The sequence below is a fragment of the Epinephelus moara genome, chromosome 22 (genome assembly GCF_006386435.1).
Source record: "Epinephelus moara isolate mb chromosome 22, YSFRI_EMoa_1.0, whole genome shotgun sequence".
Lineage (NCBI taxonomy): Eukaryota > Metazoa > Chordata > Actinopteri > Perciformes > Serranidae > Epinephelus > Epinephelus moara.
Window position 1 is genome coordinate 25523625 of NC_065527.1, and position 18552 is coordinate 25542176.

General features: G+C 42.4%; 1 protein-coding gene across 1 annotated transcript in view; it reads right to left on the minus strand.

The window, feature by feature from the left end:
- The window catches only part of LOC126384058 (ephrin type-A receptor 7-like), a 209745-nt gene that overhangs the window by 69142 nt on the left and 122051 nt on the right, over nt 1–18552 (minus strand). The window contains exons 4-5 of the mRNA XM_050034916.1: nt 9701–9856; nt 919–1248 (exon numbers count right to left, since the gene is read on the minus strand). Of these exons, the coding sequence (XP_049890873.1) occupies nt 919–1248; nt 9701–9856 (486 nt within the window). The remainder of the gene's footprint in view (nt 1–918; nt 1249–9700; nt 9857–18552) is intronic.

Below are 18552 nucleotides of genomic sequence, written 5' to 3' on the forward strand. Positions count from 1 at the left end.
GAAGTGTTTTTCAGAAAATTCAAAATGGCGGAAAATCTATATAACCGGAAGTTATGGGTTCTTGAGGCAAATTTGTTCCTCATGAGGAGAGGCATCTCTGTGCAAAGTTTCATGTCTCTACGACATACGGGGCATGAGATATGCCCATTCAAAGTCTGCAATTTCAATCGGTTGCTATAGCGCCCCTCTTTGGCCAATTGATGTAATTTTGCTTCATTCGCATCCTCCCATGACCCTCTACCACTGTGCCAAATTTCACATGGATTGACCAAGTCAGTGAGGAGAAAAACGTGGAACAGACACACAGACAGACAGAGTTTTCGTCATTATATAGTAAGATTAATGTGTTTTTTTGAAAGAGGTCAAAGGTGCTATTTCCCATAGCTAAGTCAATATATTTTTTGTGTGAGGCTAGTTTTTAGACTGCCTTGTAGCAGAAAGATCATAGCCAGTTGTTACATCCAGAATCAGACCCAGTTTTGAAGATAATCTCTTACAGCCCGGTTTTGAACGTTAGCACAAGCTATAGCAAAACAGCACAGATATGGTATCTTAACCTTCCGGAAAAAAAAAAAAAAAGCTAAATCAGTCAAATCAGCAAGATCCTCATGGACTTCCTTAAAATACAGCCTATGACAAGATATTCAAATTGACACATGTGGTGCAAGCTGATCAAAAATTAATTTTCAGCTGAGACATCCAAGTGTGCTGGCTTGTCTCATTTGAGTCAATTTGCTTCATCTTCTTTTTGTAAATGCAGTGTGACCTCATTCTTGCTCAGCTGTTGTTTGTTTCCTGACTGTGCAGACTTGCAGTGTTATTTAAAATGTAAAATGTCCTTTTCCTCGTGCCCGCTCTCATGTATGTGAATTTGTGTAATGTGTGTGGCTATTTTTAAAAGGTCAAACCGGGACTCACCGGGCAGGCTCGTAGACACGTTGACCTGGGTGTAGAACCTCTTGTTGGGCAGCAGCTCTGACACTCCGTTCAAGGCTTCGACGGTGAATGTGTAGTTGGTGTTGGGGAGGAGATTGACCACGGTCACCGTTCTTTCTGTCAGGCCGACCTGCTGAGGCACAAAGCCGACGCTCGCCCCGCACGGCTCGCACTGCCTCAGGACGCACCTCCGACACCCTACGCTGTAAGTCAGATCCACCCTGCCTCCTGTGTCAGATGGTGCGGCCCACTCCAAGATCAGTGTGGACTGCTTCAGGGTGTAGACCAAGTCTCTAGGTGGGGAAGGGGGCCCTGGAGAGACAGGAGTAAGAAAATTGCATTTTGGTTTATTGTTAGAAGCCCCAGAGAATATATTAGTCTTTTCTGAGAACAAAGACAGACACAGAAATAGAGAGAGAGAGAACTAAAGAATGTGTGTTCCCATTTTTGTAAACATCAATACTTAATCAAACACATCCTTGCTTCTGCGATTGTTATGCAGCAATTGAAATTGACAAAGGGATGTTACACTTTGTCTAATCACGTCATTACAAGGCATTCTTTACTCTAATGTTGCACTCAAAGACTACTTCCTGTTACCCAGTAATTATCATCCCTTTAACTGTAAATGTGAGCATTTCTGGAAAAGAGGCTCATATAAATGTTGGTTTCAAGAGACTGCTCAAACACGGTGTTGCTGAAAGCTTGACATTTCTCACATTAATGATGGACTCATCGGATGCACTGGATATTAAGGTGTGATGCTCCGTTTGCACATTATGCTACGATAATCCTTCTTACCCAGGATTTGGTTATCCAGGATTTGGTGATCCTTCTTATCCAGGATTTGCTGATAAGAAACAATTGATTTGATGAGAACCATTTGACCCTAATGGAAACAGGGCATTTAAAAATGTGGGGTGGTTGCTGGGTTACATGGGTACATGTGGCACTACTTTTGTTTTGGCAGTGGGAGTCAGAAAAACATTTATTGGATTGGGATGGAGGAGGGATTATTGATGATGCAGACAGATGGGAAAGGCACTCGGGAATGTGTTTCAGTCAGAAGTGACATTACCTCTTGTCTGAACATGTGCGGGCTCGAGCATGGATAACAAATTTGTCCATTATGCGCTGATGTCAACAGTGCTGCGTGGAACAAATCCCCCACTTACTATCAGTAAATAAAGGTGCGTCGCCATGGAGAAGGCTTTTAACTCTCCTGGAACATCAACCCGATTTGATATGAGGGTTGTGATGTGCCAGAAGCATCACGAGAGTCTAAACTGTCTACTATACGGCTGTGTATGTCAAAATGTGTGGTGGGACGCTCGAGGTAAAAAATGAGACAATTATAGTGCCTCTCTGGATTATATTTGAGCTGTCACAAGCAATGAAATCATCCGTCTTTGGATCACTGTCTGATGCACAGGGCTTTTTATGAAATGTAAAACCTCAAGTGTTTTAAGATCAACCACCACACGTGATACAAAAGCTAAAATATACAGTGCAGTATTTAAAAGTTGAGTGTATAGGATTTAGGGGGATTATTGGCAGAGATGGAATATACCATATCAAATATGTTTCTTTTGTGTATAATCACCTGAAAATGAACACTAAAGAAATTCCAACCTGGAGAAGTTTCAGCTCCTCACAGCTAGATGTGACGAACCCTAAATCCTACACACTGCTCCTTTAAAGGGCTGTAACATGTCACACTGGAGGACTGTATCTCATCACGAAGTCAGTGTCCTGAATGACCTGTGCCTTTTCCTGCAGGTCCCTGCACACTCAGGCTGAACAGAGCGAAGGTCCATTAAAGGCCATGAATTTTATATGTGTCCCTGTATGTGTGTGCATGTGCTGTGTAATGAATAAGTGAAGGTGCGCTGCTCTGTGCGTGCTGTCAAACACGTCACATACCACAGCTGCGTCCCGCTCCCAGACACACGTGGCGCACAGAGTTACATAAGCCCAGAGAGCATTCAGAGTGTGAACACACGTACACACACATTTGATGCAGACACAGCTGGGCCTTTTATTTCTCCTCTCTCTCTGCTATAGTGCGTTTTTGGCCTTGCGCTGCCTCTTTCTCTTGAAGTTTCCCTTTTTTTCTCGCATCATCTTCAAATCTGAGTTATTAAAGCCTGACCTCCCCGACTCTCTTGCCCCCTCTCTTTCTCATCTTTTGCCTCCTTTCACTCTCCATCTGTCTCTGTCTTCCATCTCCTTTTCCCCCTGTCCATCCAAATGAGTCTGTGACTCCCTCTCTGCTGCTGCTCCAACATACTGCATCATGGCAAATCAGAACTTGCTCTTGATGTGGTGTTTACAACAAGGTTTCAGTGGTATGAGATTTTCACGGTGTAATGAGGGGGACAAACACTTAATATTAATGAATCCTAAAACCATTTTTTAATAAGTATGTGTGAAAAATCGAGGAGGGTCGATCTACGGCATGGGGCGTAACTGTTACGGCACAAGAACGCCTCATTGGGCGGTTTTGCAAAGCATGCTGGGTATGACAAATCAATGACAAAATCTGACAGGCTTGCAGTTTGTAGATACCCAAACGTACATGGTATGATAAACGTCAATATTAATACCATGGTATAGTGTGAATCTTATGTTGTATTCATGAAGATTTTCGTGCATGCCTCCACTGAATCAGGAATCCAAAAATGATGAAAATCATTGAGGAATTGGAGTGAAAGGAGTCCGCCTTTAAAAACAACAAAACTTTATCAATACATCCATTCACAAACTTGCACAGCTTATGCAGTATAATCCAAGTCTCATTTCATATCCCAGTTGTATACCTATATATGCAGGACTTCCCAAACAGGCAGCCCTTTCCAACGATGCGCTCTTAAAGCCAGATTCTAGTGACAGAAACAATAATTTTACCTCACTTAATGCAGGAGTTGTTGTCTACCACTGCCTCAATCAGTTAGGTTGTACTTTTAGCCCCTTTTACACTGCCAGATTTTCAGCGAATGTTGGGCCGTTTTGCCGGCAAGCCGCGAGCGTTTAGACACACAGAGCCGGATTGGCGAGTTGATCCGAGGTGCCCAATTTTCCATTGGAGGAACCTTTTTGGTTTAAAAAGAGCGAGGCGGCCTTCTGCAACGGGAGGGGCTGTTGAAGACTTGTGGAAGGAGCTGTTGATGACGCTGCACGTGCTACCCACTGGCGGTGGACTAACAGGAAACAGCTGATAGCAGGAATGAACAGGGGCGAAACGCAAACCACCACTGTAAAGATGAGCAACTGGGAAGACAAAGAATTGCGTGCCCTCCTTGCCCTCGCAAACGAAGAGGCCATTAACCATCAGATGACGGGAACGGTGAAGGACGGGCCGACTTATGAGAGAATCGCTGAAGGACTGACCAGCCGCGGCTTCCCTCGGAGTACGTCACTGTCTATGTCACATGCTGAGCTACACGTTTTGTTACTTGCTCACTCCCCCCATTTTGCCGAAAAAGGCACATTCTGTATAAACAAAAGTAGGCAGGCGGCATTTTGCTATGCTCCCTGATTTTGTTTTTATACTGCCAATGCTGAACGAAGGCCGATTGGGCATTCCTGCAAAATTGCACAATTCCTATTTAAAAAGGGCTCATGTGTGACTTTGGTGTTTTAAAGAGTTGTTCAGATTCAGCCCTTTCACTTCAATATATCAAGAATTTTCTCCATATTTGGATTCTTTGTTCACTGGAGGCATGCAAGAAAAACAAAGTCTTCTTCTTGAATCCAACATAACACTGGGTGAGTAATTGCAAATGAAGTATTCCTTTATGATGTATTGAAGCAAATCCAAACCTGCTCTTGATGTTTTTTTAGACTAATGCCATTAAGGCCTATGAAAAGTCTGCATTTATGTATTTCTATAAATCAGTAGTTAAAACTGTTGTGCTACAACTCCATCCTTCCTCCTGGAAGCCATCGGCTCCCACTGTTTTCAGAAATCCATTTGCAGAGACGCGCATTGCCAAACATTATGCATTACTTTAAAATATTTTCTTTCTTTGTAGTCGTAACAGTTATTATGCTACAATGATTACCATTGCAGTCCTGTCAGCAGTAGCTCCACTCTGCCAAAACTGACTACATAGAAATATTTGTGTCCCCAGTGAAACATTTCCTTTAACTGTTTCCAAAGTTTTACTGAGTCTTCACTGCCACTAGGAATATTCAATAATGCGCTGTAATGGATGATTTGTAAATAGTCGTCACTAACGATGGTAATTAGTCATAGCGCTTGTTTGAAAAAATGTAGCTAAGTTCTATCACCTGTTTTGAAAGGATTTTTCATACAATAAAGCATTTGTTATTTCAAAGAGAGAGCTGTCGTGACCGCAGTAGGCTATAGGTACTTCAAAGGCATTAATGGCAGAGGGAGAAGGATAAAGTTACACTGGTATTATTCTTTAATTGCTGAGATAATAAGGTGCATTTATCAAATATCATACATCTGGAGAAATCTCCCTTTTTCTCTTATTATTCTTACAACTCCAGATTTATCAGGCCCTCTCCTTTTCCATTTGCACCATGCGGTGGATTAGCCAAATCTGGGGATGATCATAATTACCGAATCAATAGTGTAATTAATGTGGTCATTAGGCTGCTATAAATGTTATCACACTGGGATCAGAGAGCTCTGCGATCAATATTGTAATTACACCCCTCCATCACGGTTACCATAAAAGCTATATGACCACACACTCACACATACACATGTACACACAAGCGAATGTGAATGTATACAAACACAGACCTTGTGACCCAACTGTTTTACCGCCCTGAGTGCTCACAGGATATAGAGCCCATTATTCCTCCATCTAATTACTAAGCTATATCAATGGGCTGCTCCCCCACACAGGAATCGATAGGGCTACCCTGTATGGTCTTTGTCTTACTGGCCTTGTGGTGCATCTTTATTGGAGAAGAATTCAGTATGTGAGAAGGGGCGAGAAAAGGTAAGAGGTGACGGATGAACGGATAATGCGCGGACATTGGGGATGAGATCATAGAGTTTGCCGCTTGAGGATAGAAGCATGAGATTTTAGTTTGACAGAGGGAAGAATAATGGGGTGATAACGCGCATGGATGAAAGGATGAAGAGGAAGGAAAATGTGAAGAGGCAGTTGGTGGAAAGAAGAGCGATGAGTGGCCGAGTTACGACGACAGAGAGAGAGAGAGAATGGAGGGACACGTGTGTTTAGGGGTCAAAAAGGAAAAGTGGCGGGGGGTAGAAAAAGATGGGGAGGTCCGGTGAAGGGTTGGGTAATGGATGTATAGCAGGAAATGGATCTGTAATGTCAGGATAAAAAGTGGAGGAATATGGAAAATGTCCAAGGTTAAGCAAAAAGATGGAGAAAATGGGGCGACAGGCTTTTTGGACGAATAAATAATGTGGGCCTAATGTTAGGAGAGATGGCAGGAGGGATGAAGGATGGGTGAGTGATAAAAGGGATAAAGGTTAAGAGGCAGAGAAAATTGCTGCAGTGGATGGATACATAATGTGTGTATACTATTAGATGAAACAGAAGGGGGTGTAGCTAGAGGTCACGAGGGGGGGAAGAACTAAAAACTAAAATAACATGTATGATCATGAGGATGTTTTCTCTATGGAAGATTAACTCAAATAATTGTCAAACAAGGACTGGATTCATCTGATGTCCTTAAACTCTACTACATCTTAAACATAATTCAAAATAAAGCCTTACTTTTTAAGTCTATCTCAAACAAGACAGCAAATGTTCAGTGTTTACTGACGCTATCAGTGGAAAAATAAGAAAAAGTGACATGTGTTTGAGCGCGCACATTCTTTGAGCTTTAGCTGTTAAAAACTCTTTGACCATCTTGCAACTTTATAATCAGCAGAACAACACAAGGCATGAATCCTTTCCCTTGCTCCAGGGATGATTAAAAGAAACATCTGACGTGTTTTCGGGTGGATTTTTCTACATGAAAGGAATGCGATATTAGAGGAGGGGTGTGAGGTGAAGGAGAGGTGAAGGTTGGGTGAGATGAGACATGGAAATAGGGTGATGAGGAGTAGATGGGGATGGGAGAATGAGGATAGATGGCGAGACAGAGACTGGAGAGGTGGGTGCAGGTCAGACAAAGAGATGATAAGATGGAAAAAAGGGGGAGGTGGATGAAAGGATGCAGGGTGAAAGACGGGTAAGAGTGGTCTTTAAGGATAAAGAGGCAAGGGCAGACATATGAAAGGCTGATGATTAGCTCAAAAACATAAAAATTGCTCTCTTGAGCTAACCAAAAAGCAAGGAATCTCTGCCTATCTGTCCTTGACATATCTTGAGACTTGTTCATCTGATCTCTTTCACACTTGGCGGATGTATTGCTGAGGACCCAAGGAGGTGCATTGTCTAAGTTGGTGCCATTTGGACACACAAAACGTTGAATATTAATAAACTTGAATAAATAAATTAATCTCACCACGTGTATTTCACCATGTTTCTTAATGGCTGCGACTTGGGTTGTGTTCTTCGCCATGCTAACTAATAAAACTAGTAACAATACCATCCACAAAATGCACCCACTAATAAAATCTACGCTCGATTTTAGAGCCACACTCATGCGGACTGAGTTGGATGTCTTTACCTTCATCCAATGTGTAAGTTTGCCATCATGTTACTAACTTATAAAACTAATAGCGTTCCCATTGGCAATGTATCTTTGCTAATTTAATCAATTATCTACTTAATTGCTGTGGTTATGTCAAAGCAAGCAACTAATATGCTTATTTAAAGAGTATTTCACACGTTTCTGACCATGAGTGGCCGTGACAGAGTGTGTTTCAAGGGCAGATTCAGTAATTTGGGGATGTTGCTTTACTTTCACCCTTTGGGAGCGATCACACCGAGATGAAACGCCAGACACGCGACGCCAGTAAAACCATTGTTTTCCTATGATACGGCGCGTCTGACTGGCATTCAAGCGTCTTTTTAGACGGGCGTTTTTCCGGCGTCTTTTTAGACGCACATTTTTGTAGACGTGCGTAGACGCTGAAAAGTTAAAATATTTTCAACTTTATGAGCGTCAGACGCCAGTAGCACCATTCGTCATTGTCGTCATTGGCCCAGGCAGCCAATCAAATCCTCCTTTCTGTTTTGTTGTGGCAGTTAACGTTACGGTAGTTTGGTCAGTTACGGCATTTTACGGCAGTTACCAGCGACAGACAACACAATGCAATCCGAAGACGAGAAATTTATCCTGACAATATTTGATTTTTAAGAATTATACAACACACGCACACCTCAGTACTCGAACAAACGCAGGAGGAGACATGCATGGAGCTGTGCAAGCAGCGCAACGAATTTGTCTGGTGAGTACAATGTAATTGACGACGATAATATCGTCGTAGCAGCTAGTTAACTTTCAGACAATGGGATATGTGAGAGGGCTGGTGACCTTATTTCGTAGTTCACAGTTTTTGTGCTGCATTTTTATGTATGAAAAGTGCTATATAAACAAAGTTGGATTTGATAGCTCGTGATAGTTTCATGTAAGCTAGTACTGTCTCTACTGTCTTTGAGGGAAACACTATATTCAAGGGGAGCCATAGGGAAATGACAGGAGGTGTGTGTGTGTGTGTGTGTGTGTGTGTTGCGTGTGTTGCGCTCCTTGCTGGGGTTTTTTTTGTCTAGTGCGCATTGAATAAGCGCTTCCAGCGTTTCAAGCGTCTTTGAAGCGTCCGCGTCTCTAGCGTCTCATTTCTGTGTGATCGCCCCCTTTCTCTAACTGGTGATGTTGTTAGGATATTTGCGTGGTAGAGGAAGAACTTTTTTTCTGAATTAAAACTCTGAATTTTTTAAATTTAATTTAATGTTTTGAATTTATATACTTCATTAAATCCCCCTGAGGGGAAATTCAATTTTTTCCACTCTTTTTGTCAATTACACACAGGTCAGAAAGACACACACATGCACAAACAGGACCTATACATGCACAAAGTGGAGAGATGTCAGAGTGAGGGGGCTGCCTTGGTCAGGCGCCCCGAGCGGTTGGGGGATTCAGTGCCTTGCTCAAGGGCACCTCGGCAGTGCCCAGGAGGTGAACTGGCCCCTCTCCAGCCACTAGTCCACGCTCCATATTTGGTCCAGATGGGGACTTGAGCAGGCGACCCTCCGGTTCCCAACCCAAGTCCCTATGGACTGAGCTACTGCCGCCCCTTACTAATCATTGTAAAACTAATAAAACCACACAGTAAATGTCTTACATTCAAATTTTACTTAGAGTGAAAGAAAGGCAATTTCAGCACAATCTACTTTAATGTAATTAATAATAATGCATCATATTTTAATTGTTATATTTTGTAAGTAAAGTCTGAATGTGCAACGTAACCAGTTTATGTCAGGTAACTGAAGTAGTACAATGCTTTCCTCTGAAGTAGAACTAAAAGATCACAGTAAGTAACTAGTTACCCTTTAGTTTCAAGGTTTTGTGAGGCTTTTTGTAAGTAAGTTCGGGGTACAAGGACTTAGAGTAGCAACAAAATTCAGTATTTTTCATAGCTAAAAATCATGATAACTCCAAAGCTGTTTGGGCCAAGACCCACTGAAGCATGGTTTTAAGTGATTAATTATGATTATGATTAGGCATGTTTTGAACAGGCACAGCACTGGTGCAAAGATACCGGTAACTAGATAAAAGGACATAGTGCACTAGTGACACTGTGTGATAGTCACTGGTAAAGGGAAAAGGTGCAGTTTATAAAGATTTCTTATCATATTACTTGTGCATGGTGCTGAGGGTGTGTCCAGCGGGGTTCTGAAGTGGTCCTCCTCACACACACACACCACCGATCCTTCCTCCTCTGCGATACTGTTGGCTGGGCAGGGAAAACACTCCTGCTGCCTGGAGGACATCTTGTAGGAGCCACGGGGACACGCTGGAGAAGAACACACAGAAATATACTACATGAGCAATTTGATACAACAAGTCCTACTTCCTTTGTCTTAACAAGAGAAATCCCACTGAAAGTCCTTTTTTGTACACAGGGGATGAATACATAAATCACACATGTTGCAAAAAACATTTAAAAGCATTAGATAGCAGAGAGGTTAATAAAAAACTTCAGCTCTGTAGAAAAATATTTAAAGTTTTTTTTATATAACTTTTGCACTTTCACTTCGTTGCACAGAAGCTCCAGTACTCCACTAAGCACAGCAGCTTTTGAAAGCCAAAGGAAAAAAAAAAGCTCTAATCTCCCTTTCAATTTATGAGAGAGCAAATTAGGAATGAATGCAGAGAAAAACAAAAAGGAAGTGGATCCAGAGGGAAGTACAGACGAGATAAAAGATATGATTAGGAGAGAAAAGTAGAGGAGACTTTGGTTAAATCCATCTGACAAACACAATTCTCACATTACGTGTGATCAGTGGCCTTGGCAAATGGCATCAAAGACTGCCACCGGATTGAACCAGCTAAGCAAACGAAAACAAGCCGAGGCAATGTGCCGGCACGCAACTGCAAAACCCCAAACTTAATTTTGTTGTTGTCTTCCACATTTCAAACATTATCTGCTAGTTTTCTTGTCACACATCTCCCTGTACAGTCAGTGATACCCGACAACTCCACATGAGAGAGAGACTATGAAAGGTGAGAATGTGGGCAAGGGTGATAAGCACTCATGACCTTACATGTGCAGCACACAAGAATACAAACCATGTAACAGAAGCTTATCAATGCATGTGTGACAATGGGCGGTGCGTAAACAGGCACTCACAAACACTCAGAGAATAAAACAGGTTATTTTACACTCTCCCTGTATGCAGTTTCATTTTCCACTTGCCGTGCCTTTGTAGCAGGTGATAATGGGTGTGAAATCAGGTAGCCAGCTACCGCTCGATGCTCTGCTCCCCTCTCTTCTGAGACTGTATACTAAACAGCGGGTCTACATTAACAGCTCTGGGACGCTCGCTCCCTCTTTTCCTTTCTCTCCTCTGCGCTCTCTCTATTCTCCTAATACATCTGGCTCTCTTATCCCTTTCCCACTCTTCATGGTTTTCTTTTCTTCTCTGTTTTGTATTCTCCCTTTCTCTCCTCCTCGTCTCTCTTGTCTTATTCCCTCAGTATAACCCTCTCTCTCCCTTCTCCAATTAAAAACACATTACCTCCAACAGGCTTTGGTTTCCATGCATTAACTCCCACAGTTTGAGTGGTAAGAAGGAAAAGCTGACGTTGAAATGACTGAGCAAGTTGTTACCATTGCATTATTCAGTTATGGCTCCTGGTAGGTATTTTCTGAAGGTGAACGATGGACTTTTAGCCTCACTGATCACAAGTGCCTGCCATTCAACACTAAGACTATGTTAGCCAGTGTGCAGTTAGCGTCGGGCTGGGTGATACCTTGGCACTGAAATACTGTAGCGTTGATTATCATTGCTTTCACAAAATATTTACTTAATTGGATTTTTTATAAATAATCATTAGTCATGTGGATATACAACCAGTTCTCATTCCCAGGTTGTCAAATATTGACACTTTGTCGTGCCCCTCACATCCGGGCCACACTGCTTGTGTGAGCAGTGCATGTGCGTTGTGGAACCTCGTTTTTTTTATTCTGGCGCCTGTGTAAACAGATTAGACGTCCATGCTGCCCACATGAGCAGTGCTGCTCAGGTGCAGCTCAGCAGCGGAACATTAGAGAATAGTAATCTCGCCTAAAAATAAACACAATAATGGTCCTTTGATAATTGTATTGACGTCATTATTGTATGTGTGTGTTAGTGTATTGACCTCTCGGTACAGTTTCAATATCTATATCTGTCACAGGCATGAAAAAGTATAATCTTTTTAAATCAACCCCTCCCATTTCAAAATAAAAGCCCTCTGACAATATGTCTGTCGATAGAATCCCTTTACATGTAAACACAAGACATTTTATTGTAAAAGATTGTCATGATCATGTTGTTGACAATGCCATGGCTTGCACAGCTCCTTATACGAGTGAAGTAACAGCTTTTATTTATGGAAATACAGTAGTCACAGCAGCAGGCAGCTCTGCAGCAGCAATGCTGCCTGTGTGAACACCACTCGCATGTGAACCGCAGCAGTTCAGCTAGGGAGCTGTTAAGCACTGCCCACATAGGCAATGTGGCCCAGGTGTCAGCAGAGGCCACCCTTTAGCGTGTCTATGTGACGCAGAGCTGAAACACATTGTAACATTGTGGTTAATGTTGTCAGACTATTGTGGTTAGGTTTAGGCAACAAAACTACAAACTAATAATGTTTTGGGTTGAAATAAGTATGTTTGTTACATAATGTAGTGTGACATAACTATGTCACGTGTGATGTCAGTGTGCAACGACTCTATGGAAATTGTGTAACAATATTTTAAACAACACTGACATTTAGTTGAGGGGGGATGTAGGTACGTAAGTGACCTAATGTTTTGTTAACACAACACTGACTTTTGATTTCACACAAAAGACGAACTGTCTAGAATGGTGTCCTGGATGAAAATCTTGCATGATTTTACCCATCGACCTTCCCTCCCCCAGATGTGGACTTTCTCACTCTTTTTATGACATCAGTCCCTCCCATGGATGGATTGACATTTCTTCAAAACCTGTGCATAAAGGCTGCATTGATATGCATGCATAGCATCGATATCACATGCTGAGGGGTGTGACAGTGTGGCAGTACTTTAAGCCCCAGGAATGAGAACTTGCTGGGATATAATGGCTAAGTGGCTAAAGGCAAATAATGAAACAGCTAGAACACTTACTGTAATGCAGCCTTTAAAACCAGGAAATGAAACTAACGATATTACAAGATTCAAAATCTAAGACAATATCAAATTTAATATCATGATATTAATTTAATATGTATGTATAGTGCCAAGCCTGTTAGCCCAGTTAGTGTATTATAAAAAGAATAGTAGTTGTTACTGAAAATGCATGTTGTTTCCCTAAAGACTTTGCTGATTAAATAAGTGAGAACACACACTGAAGGGCCTTTGTGTAACAAAATAATAGATGAGCAAAAACCACAAAATCAATAATTTTTCTGTGTGAGGACACCTCAGAGAGCAATCTCACTATTGGACACTTACCAAAAACATCCAGAGGACTGTTTAATGAAGTCAGGACAAATAATTAAAGCAATTAAGAAGATTTATTCAAGGTTGTCCCAACTGATTCTCATATATCAGCGAGCTAGCCAACTAAGTTAAATAAATTATTAGCCAATGTTAGCATAGCAATGTAAGTCACCAGACCTACCTGAATAGCGTGACAGAATTAGAGGTATGAGCAGAGATTTAGAGGTCTAACCGGGCTAAACAGAAAGTGAAGTTTTGTGGAGAAAGACACCAGAGCACCTGTCACTCCTCTGGCACTGTGTCACATTAGAATACAGTCAATTATGCAGAGAGGAGACGACAGGCTAGGTGCACACAGCAGGTGCAGAGACACACACACAAAGCTGCTGTCCCAAAATGCTTTTGGCTTATGGACGTTCACCAAGGAACAAGCACAATAATGAAGGGGGCCTGTGTTATCCCACCTCTTTTACTCAGCCACTTTTACAAAACACACACACATGCACAAAAGGCCTGCCATCACACATCGATTAGCAGGCCTCGTCAGCCTCTCCTGGCTCAGACCAGAGTGAGCGTGCACGCGAGTGTGTCTTTGCACCTGTGTACATGTGTGTATGCCTGCGAGTTGCGTATCCGCGGCTGTAAGAACCTTGTAATCGACTTTCTAATGTCTGTCATTACACAGAGAAAAGCCTCTCGCTTTCAGCTCACAGCACAGCCAAGCATGGGGACCTAACAGAAACACACACACACACCCTGTCAAGCGGCAGTGGAGTAGACTCTCTTTGTTCCTGCCCGTGCTGCCACTATCCTTCCCTCGCCACGCCAAGGACATCAAGCGTGAATAGCACCCGGATCAAGGCAAAATTATGCATAGATCTATGAGAACAGAAATGGGTTTTGCATTTTCTACCTATCATGCTTAAAAGCAGGCTAGCCACATGCGCGGCTGGCTGCAATTCTGACTTATCTCTTCAATTCAGCGTGGATACACATTTAGCCGGCCCACCTTGGAAACGTGCGTCTAATGATAGGGGTGTATCAAGACAATATGTGCAGCTCAGATAACAAAAGGAGCTGGCTTTGCACGCTGCCCATCATTTTCCACAGCAAGGGATCATTCGAAGGCACGCCAGCAGCCAATGCCAGCAAAGGTCACGTCAGTCAAAAATGGGCCAGCAGCCACCTGCCAATGGGAGAACGTGGAATCCCTTAAATGCATCCAACAGCGAAGAAAAGATGATTCTTGTAAGGAAGACCACTCAAATCATTAGAGGACATGTTTTTTTTTCATCCTGTCTTTGCCTTTTCATTGCCAAGGTATACAAGTTAAACTGGAAATGAGAGCGTCAGGGAGAGAAAGGGAGAGGGGGTTGTTAGAGAAATAGAGAGACAGAAGGAGAGATCTGCCAGGACAGCTGGCAAACCAACTGATCAATTTGTCCTATGCGCCAACAGGGAGCCTCGATTAAACGGAACACGGCAGCACATGTACACACAGACACACATATACAGACATATTTCTTCAAGGTGTAATAATATAGATATGTAGCATCTTGCCAAGTCCTATAGGAAGGGGGTCTGGGAGGTTTGGGAGGGGGATGAGGCAGGAGACCAACTGGTGTTAGTCAGTCGAGAACAGACAGACAGATGGTGCGTCAGAGACAGAAAGACGGCGGGCCACATACTGTACAAGGAAGGGACATTAAACAGGGAGGGAGAATGGACTCCTTCAGCTTGACAGATAGACAGAGGCGGAAAACAGATCAGCACAGACGTGTAACGCATGCAGATGAGGAGCAATGAAAGAAGCAGTGACAGCGAGTGAGACTAAGGTCATCTATAGTGGGAATATATGCAACTGCAGCATTATTCAGTGTGTATACTTGCTGAGAGCCTGTGGGTGGTAGGACAAAGAGAGAAATGTGAAGCTCAGCATCGCTCTAATCAGATAAATAAAGTAAAATATTCAGGATCAAAATTACACTTTGAGATGTGTCAACAGTTTCATCGTCTGATGAATGAAAATTAAAAAGGCCAAAGAATCCACATTTCAATGCGCCCGCTAATTACTTTAATAGACTTTTGTATTTGTGGGAGGAATCAATTTACAGTTTGCCCTTCTTTTTTATTTTCCCTTCCTTTTCTTTTCTCTAACCTTAAATATGCCCATTAATAAATCATGAAGCACTTAATACAATAATGTGAGCGATGAATTGTTTCTTTGACTCCCTGACAGCTCACATTAATTAATATTAATAACACTAAAAGAGGTTTGCTTTAGACATTTGCACACATACAAATCTTAACCTCCACTGAGGTGCACATTCACTGCAAAATCGACACAAATATGCAGGCAAAACCGAAAAACTGACTTTGCACAGACCAAAACACACAGATACCAAATGACACCGTCATTGGTTTCTGGCTGCGGTTTTACTCTGCACTGGTTTGACACTTTTCATTTTTATTAATTTTCTTTTTGCAGAGGTTTACCAGGCATGGGAGGATAAAAAAGGGGGGGAAAGAGGTGAAGGCATGAAGGAGAGATACAAAGGAGACAGGATGTGATCCCAGCAGGTGGAAATCAATAATTCAGAGAGCTTTAATTCAGATCAGTGCCCTCTGTGTGGCTGATGCTGATTCTGATGCTAATTCTTTCAGCTGGTAGGCAGCTTTAACATCCGCAAAATGAATTCTCATTACCATCAAACTGTTTTGAAGGTCTCTTTTACACATAAACACACACACGCACACACACACAAAGGTAATAAACTCCGGGTCAGACAGGTAGGCGGGTTGGAGACAACTAACTGACTGTATGTCGGTAGTGTTTCAGGTTGGGTCAAATTATACAATTGTGAAATGATGAGGTCATGGTGCCCAGATGAGTCTGACTGAATTGGACCAGCTACAACTGGACTAAACTGGAGTGAACTCATCCACTCCAAAAACCAAGTACTTACTAAAGATATTAACTCCAGCCCAAATGTAGAGTAGACTTAAAATATCCTGGAGCTTAGGGAAATGGGCTTGGAGGGTTGCCAGTGTGAATCCCCAGACTTGCAGTAGAAGTGTGAACAATGAATGGAAAAAGCTCTCTTTCTCCAAAACCAACTACTGAAGCACCTGGGTCAAGGTACGTATACTGTCTCCCTCTATTGATCAAGCCAATTGCCCTGGCAAAAAGTAGCAGAATGTGTGTGTTAGATGTAATAACTGACTTCTGATCTCTGAAAAGCTTTAAAACCACAGAAATAGAATGAGAGTAGATTGGAAACTGAACTGTTTGCTGTGGTCTCCGAAGACAAATCTGATTTTTGTTAGTTGTTATGGTGACAACACACGGCAGTGGGGACACAAAATGTGCCACACTCACTATTTTCACACACTAATCAATAAAATTTGATGATCTACCAATAGAAATGTAAGGCCAATCATGTATTCCCCTCTAGCAGCAAGGCAACAGAGATAACACACAACATATGTCTCTCCATGCTTTATACTACCTCCCTCCTTGTTTTGTCGTTACTGTAAAAACCTCACCTCACCTTCTGGGCCCGATGGCATCACGTGACAGACTCATAATGTGTAATTCCACTTTTTGCCACTATGAATATTGGCTTCAAACCCTGGTGCACTTCTTGGGAGCCCAGATGGAAGGGAGGGGTGGTGGATGGGTCAATGAAACACAGGACTTTGACCGAAGAGACGGTTGTTCGTGTCCCATGTGACGCCAAATGTCAACTTTATGTGATTAACGCAACATAAAGGAAGTTATTTACCTTACGTCACGTTACGTATAACCCTAAACCAGTGACACATTTACCTATTTTAACCAAAACCATGACCTTTTTTTCTAAACCTAACTAGGTAGTTGTGTTGCCTAAACCGAACCATGACCGTTTCACAATGTTAAAAATGTGTTACAGTGTGTTTCGTCACAGAGACAGCATCTCAGAAAGACACCAAAGAGTGACAACCTGGCAATAAGAATGGGTTGGACTGTCTGTACAATTGCTTATTACCAATTTCAAAGCATTAATTATTACATTGAAACTGCACTTTTTTTTCTCAATGACATCTTCCAGTGCTCTGTTGCTAACAGTGCGTCATCAGGCTTTGGTTTTCTAGTGCCCCAGGCTGACACAAAGGGACTGATGAGAAAAGGCAATTTTGTGACACTTTCCATGGTCTGCTATTTGAAGACAACAATTTTCTCTCACGCTACATGCAGTGTCATAACCTGTCTGTGCCTCTAGCGGCTTTGAAGATATGACCAAGCCCTGAATTACAGCAGAAATCCCTGTTATCAGCTCAAAGTAAAGACCTCATTCAAGTCTACCCACTGACTGGCTGCTGCCTCACAGTGTAATCGGGGAGAAAGCTCTGAGCCATGCCATTCAGGTCAACGCTTTGCTTTATCATTTTATTCTCTGTTCTGCCCTGGTTACCACAGACTGACATCACACACAGAACACAGGAGGATAACTAGTGAACAATGCCGCCAGAGGTATTAATGTCAGCGGTGCCAGAGACAAGTCTAATTCTGCCAACGAAGAGTGTAGCACGTATGCACAGCGACAGATGCGCACACACACTCACAAAAGCACACAATTACACACTCTTGTGCGAATGTAAACAGCGGCAGATTCATTCACTGGCTTTGTCACACAGGCATGGACTTAGACACACAACATTTAACAATACCAGAGTGGTTACATCACAAAACGGACACAACAAAGAGCTGCTGTGTTACATCACAGCACCGAAGTGCCAGTTCTGTACTGTTTGTATCACACAGAAGGTGCAGAAAGGAACAGACAAGCAGCAACCCAGACAGACAAACAAACACAAATGCACCTGAACCGGGAGAGGATCAAACACAAATGTACTCACACTCAGCCAGACATATAGGCATACAACAAATAAATCCAGACACAAAAACAGGTAAACAACTGAGGACAGAGGAGATCAGGACACAGCACAACACATCATTAGGTTTGCAGGTGTTTGGTCATAAAGCACAGTGTTGGGCGAATTTGAATTTTGACCTAATGATGACACTAGAGAAAAAGTCAGGGGGTCACCCAGAAGATCAAAATTGATCCTGAGTGGAATAATAATGTCCGAACCAAATGCCATTGCAATCCATCCAATAGTTGCATCGAGACTTTTAAATGTCAAAACCTCAAATGTCAACCTCATGGCGGCGCTAGAGGAAAAGTCAGGGGACCACCAGAGTCAGGAGGATTCATCCTCTGGGGAGCATGAATATCTACAAGATTTGACAGCCATTTATCCAATAATTGTTGAGATATTTTTTGCTGCTGATGCCGGTCTTTCTATTACACCCTTTCGGAGATGCTGTATTTGGGATGTATTGTATGTAGTGCACATCATATGCCACCAGAGGTCAGCCTTACTGGTGGAACAGGCAGCTGAGCTAGTAGACATGGCTATCTATCTATCTATCTATCTATCTATCTATCTATCTATCTATCTAAACATGTTTACAGACAGATGGGTGGAGGATGCAT